This window comes from Triticum urartu, chromosome 2A (genome assembly GCF_056163025.1).
Source record: "Triticum urartu cultivar PI428250 chromosome 2A, HENAU_Tu73, whole genome shotgun sequence".
NCBI classification, from domain to species: domain Eukaryota; kingdom Viridiplantae; phylum Streptophyta; class Magnoliopsida; order Poales; family Poaceae; genus Triticum; species Triticum urartu.
Genome location: NC_141874.1, coordinates 30327025 through 30336326, shown reverse-complemented (window position 1 = coordinate 30336326; position 9302 = coordinate 30327025). Strand labels below are relative to the sequence as shown.

At 46.0% G+C, this 9302-nt stretch overlaps 1 protein-coding gene across 1 annotated transcript; it reads right to left on the bottom strand.

Moving 5' to 3' along the window:
* Positions 1-320: 320 nt before the first annotated feature.
* Positions 321-5670, bottom strand: LOC147983210 (70 kDa peptidyl-prolyl isomerase-like). Its single transcript, XM_087542865.1, has 12 exons — positions 5256-5670; positions 5072-5158; positions 2837-3097; positions 2682-2756; positions 2509-2589; positions 2242-2436; positions 1887-2152; positions 1676-1801; positions 1434-1580; positions 1211-1338; positions 857-968; positions 321-756 (listed from the first exon to the last, which is right to left on the bottom strand). The coding sequence occupies exons 1-12, from the start codon at positions 5524-5526 to the stop codon at positions 562-564; spliced, it is 1944 nt and encodes a 647-aa protein (XP_087398991.1). The 5' UTR covers positions 5527-5670; the 3' UTR covers positions 321-561.
* Positions 5671-9302: the final 3632 nt, after the last annotated feature.

Genomic DNA, 9302 nt, shown 5'->3' with positions numbered 1-9302 from the left:
TTTTTACTATTCGTTGCTTCAAACCCGATTTTTATCTGACGGCCAGAAATCGCTGGAGGCCAAATTGGACGGCTAGAATCGCATCAAGCTCGAGATCCGACGGCCGAAGGTTGCTGAGCTCTGAGAGAGCCCGATTTCAGATGGGAATCTAACTATGGGATGTTCACCTGTGAGACACCACACAGGCCGAGACCCTGGGATTTCTGTTGCATCACAACCAACGATTGCGGCGCTGGTTTGCTGCTCATCTTGGAAGGTTTGCAGTATGTAGCATTTTTCTTTAAGGGTGAAGAAACATACGTGATTACAGGGCACAAGGGTGAAAAACAGAAGAGGATTGTAGTACTTGTGTTGTGAACTGGACTACAATGCACAGTAACGCCATGTGCGGACTCATCAAGTCACAGCGAAATAAATACGCAATAAACTTTCACCAGGAAAAAAAGATACTAGTCCATGAGACACTGTCAAGAGAACAATGTCACAAATATATTTACCATGAGCAGTTGACCCACCACGACTTTAACACTACACGACCCGGGCATGTCGACCAACGCGTCGTCAGCAGTTGACGCAGTCGATTTCGTGAACTCCGCTCTGCACATAGTAAGCAACACATAGCGCGACCAAGATCATCACGGGGATCAGTAGCCTTAGCACGAGCCAGAGCTTGCTGCCATCGGTCGTGAAGAAAGGCGCCAGAGGCCACAGGCTGCGCGGCTTCTTGCTTGGCCCCTGGCTACTCCCGCAGCCCTCCTGGAAGCAGCAAATAACAATGAACCAACTGTAAGAACGGCGGCCAAAGTAGTCTCCTAGTGACAAAGTGGCAAACGGTTTGTGGAGATAGGAAACTCACATCGTCTTCCAGCTTGCTCAGCTTGTTGATCATGTTTCCGTAGAATTTGGCATCCCTTCTCTCGTACTCCTTGACCTTCTCCTTTAACCTCCGATAACCCATCTTTATGTCCCTGAGAAAACACAAGGAACGTTAATTACTTCTCCCAACAACCAGGGTTCTTGGTCACCGGTGATCAAACAACTTAATTGTCAGTGTCATAACATTCCATATAACAACATTAACTACCCAGCCTAACCAGCTAGACCCTAACGACAGGATTTCTTCAAGTTAACTTGTGATTCAGCGTTTTTCTAGATACTAGACTACTAGTACATCAAGACCCAGACCGAATTCTGTGGCACTAAGACTAACCTGTTCTCTGGATCTATTTCCAGTGCTCTCTTGATATCCACCTCTGCCAAATCAAAATCAACAAGATGCATGTGTGCCTGCGCCCTTCTGTACAAGGCCTTCACGTTTGTGCTGTCAATTTCCAGGACCTGATCGTAATAATTCGTAGTCAGCCCTGATAACATCTCTTAGTAGAACTATTTATAATCAACTAGATGTTTCAGTTTCTGTGTATAATAATTACCTCAGTACACAGTTCCTTCGCTTCCTTGTAGTCTTTAAGTTTCAGTTTGCATGCAGCCTTGTTGAGCTTGCAGCTCACCTTGAGTGGTTTGGACAGCTGTTTCTCTTCTTCACTGAAGGAGCTTTCATACTCTATGAAATCCAAAGCCTAATAAAGGGCACAACATACTAAGTGTCAGAATTTGTTTAATGCAAGGCATCCACACTGCAAACCATGTTACGCGATAGGTTTTAACTTGCAACCTTTCCATATCGCTTAGAAGCCCTGGCATACTTTCCCATCTTAAACCACACATTCCCTTCATCTTTCTTCTTAGCAGCCACTTCGATCTTCTCAGCATTATCCTTCAACTCCCATGATTCCTTCTCCTGCACAACATGACATGCAAAAATTTCAATTTCACCAGTGACAAATAATTACTCAGTCATACATGGTCTGACGTTAGGACTCTACCTTATCAAAGGACACAAGTTCGACGTCATAATAAACAGTTGTGTTAGGAGGAACAATAGCTAGATCTTGCTTTGTTTCATCCGATCCAAATGCATGCTCTGGGGGAATAGTCACAAAGGCAACTTCTCCTTTCTTCATGCTAAGCACTGCTTGGTCAAGCCCTTCAATCACCTGATCCTCATCAGTCTTGAACTCGAATGGCTCTTCACCATCATGACCTTTCTTGACAAACATGGTACCATCCTCCAACTTCCCAATAAGTTTCACTGCAGAGTAAGATCGCTACACTTGATTAAAAACACATGACAAGAGTACCATTCTGAGATTATCATGCAAAAGAACATTCAAATTATACCTTTGACAGTTGAACAATCTTTGGGACGATCATAGCCTTCACCCTCCTGGAGGATCTTCTTCAGGATTGTCTTGTCATTGCCTATCTCCGTGACTGTCTTCCAGGACACCAACTGAAGATCAATGTGCAACATAGCATTAGGGGGAACTGCAGCTTCGTCTCTAGAGGCTGGCCTGCCTTGCTCACCAAAGCCATCTGTTCACCGCACGTGACAGATATTAACTACACTACAGAGAAGAGTCCATAACTACATTACTATAAACTCACATTGTGGTTTGACAGTAAGGAGGGCCTTCTCATTCTTCTTCATTGTCTTGACGGCCTTCGCTATAGCAGGGCAGAAATGCCCTGAAAAGAAAATATTCCCGAGTGAGAAAATGCATTTCAAACCTCAAATTAGAAATTACAATGCAAATGTTCCAAAATGGCAAACACTATACCTTCTTTCACAGTGAACTCAACACCATCAGATTTTGTAACAAGAGTCCCGTCCTCAAGCCTCGCCTCATATTTAACTGCACCAAGTAATTGAATAAAACCCCAACACTCACTGGAAAAGCATTAAGGCACAACTGCAACGAGCAAGGTATGGTACCAAAAACTTCATCACGGTCTTTGGGATTCTCCCACTTCTCTCCTTCAGCTAGTATCTTCTTAAAGATGCTGCCATCTTTACAAATGTCCTTGACACTTGCCCATGAGAGAAGCTCAACATCAAACTGCAGCGTCGCATTTGGAGGGATGACTGGAGGGGAGCCATCCTCACCATATGCAAGCTCTGGTGGGATGGTGAAAATAGCATTCTCGCCCCTCTTCATTGTTTTGATGCCCAAATCCCATCCCTTTATAACTTGGCCTGCAATTAGAGGTTCACGACATCATTTCACTTAGAAACACTTGCTTATCGACGGAAGCCTAGAAATTTACAATTTAAAAACACACATGTTTGTTGTTTGACTTCTAAAATGATGTTTAAATTACACTTTGTAGTTAGTAGAAGAAGATGACTCAGAGCAAACAAGTCTCATGAAAAATACAGCTACATAAGCACAAAAATAGGAAACTTGGGCTATGCTTTCTGTACAACTAGCAGCCCCATGACACAAACAACACTTCTTGTTTCTTCAGCTACTATGGTGACCTGTGTTTGAGCTACAGTTACTGCTTCTCGGATTGTAGGCTTCACCAAATCTAAATCTCAAACAAACACACAGATTATCACCTCAGATTCCTAGAATCGCTTTTAGAAAATGGACTACCTCGGTCGTCGAAGCCGAAGCTACGAATTTGGTGATTCTGGTGATTCCTGAGCGGCCACTTACGCAACTTGAAGTCCAGCCAAAGTTTTGCCAGTTATTACAACAGGAATGCCACTCCACCCACGACCCAAATCACCCCACGACATGTTTCTCTTCCCCTTCGTTATTTTCAACAGAACGAAAACAGACAGAGAAAGGGGCAATGCGGGGCTCTCTCTATGTTCCGGCGCCACCACGTTCGCCCCCAACTCCAAAACGAGCGAATCCGACGCAGCAAACTTCGCCCCTCCCCGCATTCCGGCCCGCGAGCTCCGCCTCTGCCGCTGTGAAGCCGCTCCGACTGCGCCGCGCTGGGGCCCCTGTCACTGCATAGGCCGCACCGAGGTCTCCATGCACCGCGCGCGCCCGGCCACCATCATCCACATCCGGCGTCCGAGATCAGTGGCGGCCGCCCCTGAGCTCGGCTGTGCCCTTTCCTGACCCGCGACGGGCTGACCAGCACCATGTGTTCTTTCCGGCAGCATCACAGGGTAAACAAACAAGCCAATTCTGATTCTTCAGAATCCACAGCTGCAGCGATTTTCAGGAATCCAGGGCCGCATTGATTCTCATGTACACTGACTGAGAGCCCCCCCCCCCCCCCTCCCCCAAAAGAAAGTTTTGCACATTTGTGCGAAATTTTATTAGAGAGAGCATAGATTAGAGATACTACTGTATTTTTGCCCCCTACAAAATTCAGATTTGGTGTTTTGGAACCCCCAGCCAGCTTTGTGAAGCTCCGCCACTGCTCACGTACCCACACACAATATACGTTCAGTTTTTTCTTCCATCCAACTGAAAGCAAGTTGGGCTTGACAGAAAACAGGGCTTTGGCATGAGGATAAGCTAAAGAGAAGACAAATAACAATTATCGACCTTAATGTAACAAACACAAACGTCCAGCTTAAGAAAAAGAGACAGAAAGAAGTTGAACAGGCAGGCTTCATCTCAACCGTGATAATCTGTGCTTATCTGTGAAACTGTTGTGGGAAGGATTTTTTATAGTAACTAGAAATCCTATTATTTCTCCATCCGGAGAAGTAAGGTGCATTTAGTTTGGTTATAAGACAAGCCTTGGACAAACAACTAACAACTCTTATCAATATACGGTTTATGTGATGCAGAATCACAATTCATTGCCTCTAAATAAGGATGAAATGCAAACTAGCACATTTGATTTCAAATCCAACAGTTCGGGTGGTTCAGTAGGCACCATCGAGCGCATGAAGGGGGAATTGACCCAGGAAACAAAATTCAGATCAATCCCCGCTCAAGCAAAATCACACTAAACTGGATCCTGATGAGCCCTGCCCCAGTCAGCGTTGTAAATGTCAGATTTCCTGCCAATCTGCCTGAAGCTAGTTGTAAACTTGCGCTCCTACTAATCTAAAATACTCCTAGTATCAAATTTCCGATCCTAGCCATTACATAAAGAAAAATCCGTCATGACTGCTACGGCCAGCTGAAAAAAATTCAGTTCATCAGAAGCAGAGGAGCAGTTGACTGTCAGTCGACTCAGAGCGTGGCGGTACCTCGGCCGAGGGTGAACCTGAACGGGGCGTCGCGGTCCCGGCTGGAGTCGAACTTGGTGCCGTCCACCAGCGTCCCCGTGTAGTGCACTGCGGGACAAACGAAGAAGCAAGTCAACGCCCAAGTCAACCCAATCGAATTCGAATCCGTCCACGCCGGAGAAGCAGCGAGGGGGAGCGGACGCACCTTCGACCTCGTCGCCGGCGCCGGGGAGCTGCGAGCCCTCCCCCTCTCTGAGGAGCTTCTTCCGGAGCCCCTCCTTCCCGATCCCCCTCTCCTCCCCGGCCTTCATCGCCGCGAGGGCGTACCCCTCGTCGATCTCCTCCTCCTCCGCGGGGGCGGGGGCGGCGGCCGCGCCGGCGTAGAGGCTCCTCATGGCCTCCTCGTCCTCGTCGTCGCCGGATCCGGCCATGGCGTCGTAGCCGCCGGGCCCCGGGAATCCGAGGAGGTCGTCCATTTGTGGCTTCTGCGGCGAGATGGGAGCTTCGAGAAGGAGTGTGTAGGATGCCTGCGTGCGCCTTGCGATTTCCGAGCGGATGGATGGATGGATGCGCCGACGGCAGTTTTGTTATTCGCCGCGTGCGAAAGTTCAAAGCGGTTCTTTGGGGGGAGAGAGGCTGTGAGACCGTTCTAGAGAGTTCTTGTCTCTTCACCCAATTCTTTTTTCACGTGCTTGATATAGGATTATTATTAGGAGGATAGCATGCCTAATAGTGTTATCCGATTTGCTTGCTATTTATAATCAAGCAATTATTGAAGGCCATTTTTAGATCAATGAAAGGCGTTGCAAAGCTGTGATGAGACAGGGGCGACCCGGGCAAGGCCGGGACGATGCGGGGCGTGGCATCGCTTGTGGAGGCGAGGATGAGGGTTGACTGGTGCGGGTGGGCGCTTTTGTTTTCGCTACCACATGCACCAGCTAACCCCTGTCCCTCTTGAATAGGGTCTCGTTGGAGGCGAGGTAGGGAAGGGAAATCGGGTCGAGGGGAGATAAATCATGTGTTGTGGAATCAAACCATGGAGAAAACAGTTGGAGGAAGCGGAAGAAGATCTGACTGCTCGTTCCTGATCCAACGACTGAGAGTCTTTTCTTCTTAATCGACTGAGAGTCTTTTCTTCCTAATATATTAGCTAGTAGACATTGCATGTCACTTAGAATTATCGTTGGTAATTACTCATATATTGGGTATGCTGTAAAGTTGGTTATTACTCGAAAGTGCCAATTTGCCCCCAGGTGCATTGCGCCTAGGATGGACAGTAAAATGCAATTAGGTAGTAAAAGAGATTAAAAAAACAAAGTCTGTTTTTTTTCTGTGACAACATTGTTGGATTTTTCAAAATGTCTGCAAAATTTCATAGCGAAATGACATTTGTGAAAATGTTGGCAGAAAATGAGAAAAACAATGCTCCAAAATGCTTTCACAAATAGCTTTTTTGAGGCATCGATTTTGTTTTTTCTTGTCAAGAACTCTGTGAATGTCGTTCCATCACGAAACTTTGCACGCAATTGGAACATTCGACAATGTTTGTCATGGTAAAAGTTAAGATTTTTTTCAAAACTATTTTTTGTATTTTCCTATTCACCCGGATGCATTCGCATCCAAGAGCAGAAACTGCACATCGGCTATTACTTTGCATTTACTCATTTACTCATTTTAGTTTTCCTTATCTCTCTCTTTCGTATACCCAAAACTGAATATACGGGCTATGAGACCGTCATTATACGTACTTTGAAAGATAGGACTGTGTGACATTTCTCTGCTTTGGAATAAATTATGAATGAGGTTGGGTGACCAATATGTGATACATGTATAATTTGCACTAAATGACTTTCGAATAATCTCGCTTTTGTTTTCTGATTCCAACTTTTTTCTTTGAGGAAATTTTCCAATTCCAGCTTCTTCCATGGATTGCGAACGATGGAAAACCATTCGTTTGGCTCGCTTCCGCTTCTCATTCGCGCCAGCAGGCCAGCCTCCTAGTTGAGAGGATGGGTTGGCCCATATCAGAGGGAAAAAAGGCAACAAACCGGTACGCGAGTCACTTGGCAGTGGCATTACTTCGTAAATTAGGCCAACTCTAAATCTCAGGCCTCCTTTGGTTTGTAGGAATTATAGGAATCCCATAGGATAGGATTTGTACCCTTAGTTAATTAGGCAGTTAGCAAGTTAATTGGCGACAACTAAATAATTAGCGGCCCAATAGAAGGCAACTAAATTTAGCTGCATTAGAATAAAATCAATCGGTGGGATGGGAGAGAGAGAGAAATGTGAGTGCATGCAATCAGGGTGAGATCTTTTTATTTACAACCTTCCTATTGGGAATACATAGTATTTCTTTTATCTAAGGCATGTAATGGATGGTGGAAGGGCACGCATGAAAAAATTCGGAGGAAAAGAGAAATACACCTTACATTGTGAATTTTTTAGAAAAAACTAATACACCTTATATAAAGGAACGGAGGGAAATAATATGTATTCATTATTTTTAAATGTATTAAATATGTATTCACTAGTTTTAAATCTTGGTAATGGTTTGGAAATAATATTGGAGTTTAAAAACTTGGTACGAAACAGAAATCATGAAAGATATTTATTATGATTAATCAATGATCTTAGTTGGCCAATCTTTAGCGAAGGACATAATAAAATACAAGATAGTTGGGGGTTGGTAGTTGAACTCGTACTTTTATTTTATTGGCCGATAGTTGGGAGTTGGGGGTTGAACTCGTATTTTTATTTTATTGGCCGATGGTTGGGAGTTGGGGGTTGAACTCGTACAAGTGATCCTTTTCTTTTTTGGGAAATAGTTTGGAGTTGGGGGGTTAAATAATTGACCGTTGATTGGTGGGACATGGATCAGCTATTTAAAAAGGACAAATAATACGTACATTAGAAGAGAACGGCTTAGGCTTTCCATAACTGAAGTATAAAAAAAATACTCCCCTGCTAGATATATGTATTTGAGTGTCAACTAATACAACCCTTTAACGATAGCGCAAAGGGCGCATGCTGGCGATGTCCACATCGGATCAGCTACAAGACAAAACAAAGAGATTTATTTCGTCTCGAGAAAAAAGAGAGAAAGAGATTGGCCAGCAAAGAGAGAAAGGGATTGGCCCCCAGTCAAGATCCCTCGATTCCTCTCCCTCTCCCTTGTTGCCGCCGCCGCCACCGGTGACCTCCCCTCAGCCACGCCCTCCCCAACGGCGATCTCCCCTCCCCCTCGCACCAGATCGAGCAGCAAGTCGGGCAGGGCAGAGTGGAGTGGGGATGGGAGGAGATGGCGGCAACGTCGTCCTCCTCGCCCAACGGCGGGCGACACTTGTCAGAGTAGACCTAGGTTGCCGTTGTGGCTGCTGTCTCAGGCGAGAAAAGGAGTGGTCATATTAGGACGCGAGGAGGGGGAGCAGCCAACCGTGCTCAAGGCCGTCCGCGGTGGCCGCAAATCGAGGCGGCGGCTACAACTCGAAGGTCAGTGCGCGGCGGCCCTCTCTCTTTCTCATCCCCCCTCTCTCTCTATCTCGCGCCCGAGCGAAAGTTGAGGACATACTGGCGGTGGCGGCAATCACATCTGGGCGCGGCGCCGACGACAAACGCAACTGAGGACGCAGCGTGGGCGTGCGTCCGTAATGTCCGTGGATTGCGTGCTGCTGGAGGCGTGCGTGTGTGCTAGCTATGTGGTGCGTGTGTGGCTCGTGGGCCGACGTCGTCTTGTGTTGTAATCGGGGTCCTAATAAGCATCGAGTATGTTGGAAATATGCCCTAGAGGCAATAATAAATTGGTTATTATTATATTTCCTTGTTCATGATAATCGTTTATTATCCATGCTAGAATTTTATTGATAGGAAACTCAGATACATGTGTGGATACATAGACAACACCATGTCCCTAGTAAGCCTCTAGTTGACTAGCTCGTTGATCAATAGGTGGTTACGGTTTCCTGACCATGGACATTGGATGTCGTTGATAACGGGATCACATCATTAGGAGAATGATGTGATGGACGAGACCCAATCCTAAGCCTAGCACAAAGATCGTGTAGTTCGTATGCTAAAGCTTTTCTAATGTCAAGTATCATTTCCTTAGACCATGAGATTGTGCAACTCCCGGATACCGTAGGAGTGCTTTGGGTGTGCCAAACGTCACAACGTAACTGGGTGGCTATAAAGGTACACTACAGGTATCTCCGAAAGTGTCTGTTGGGTTGGCACGAATCGAGACTGGGATTTG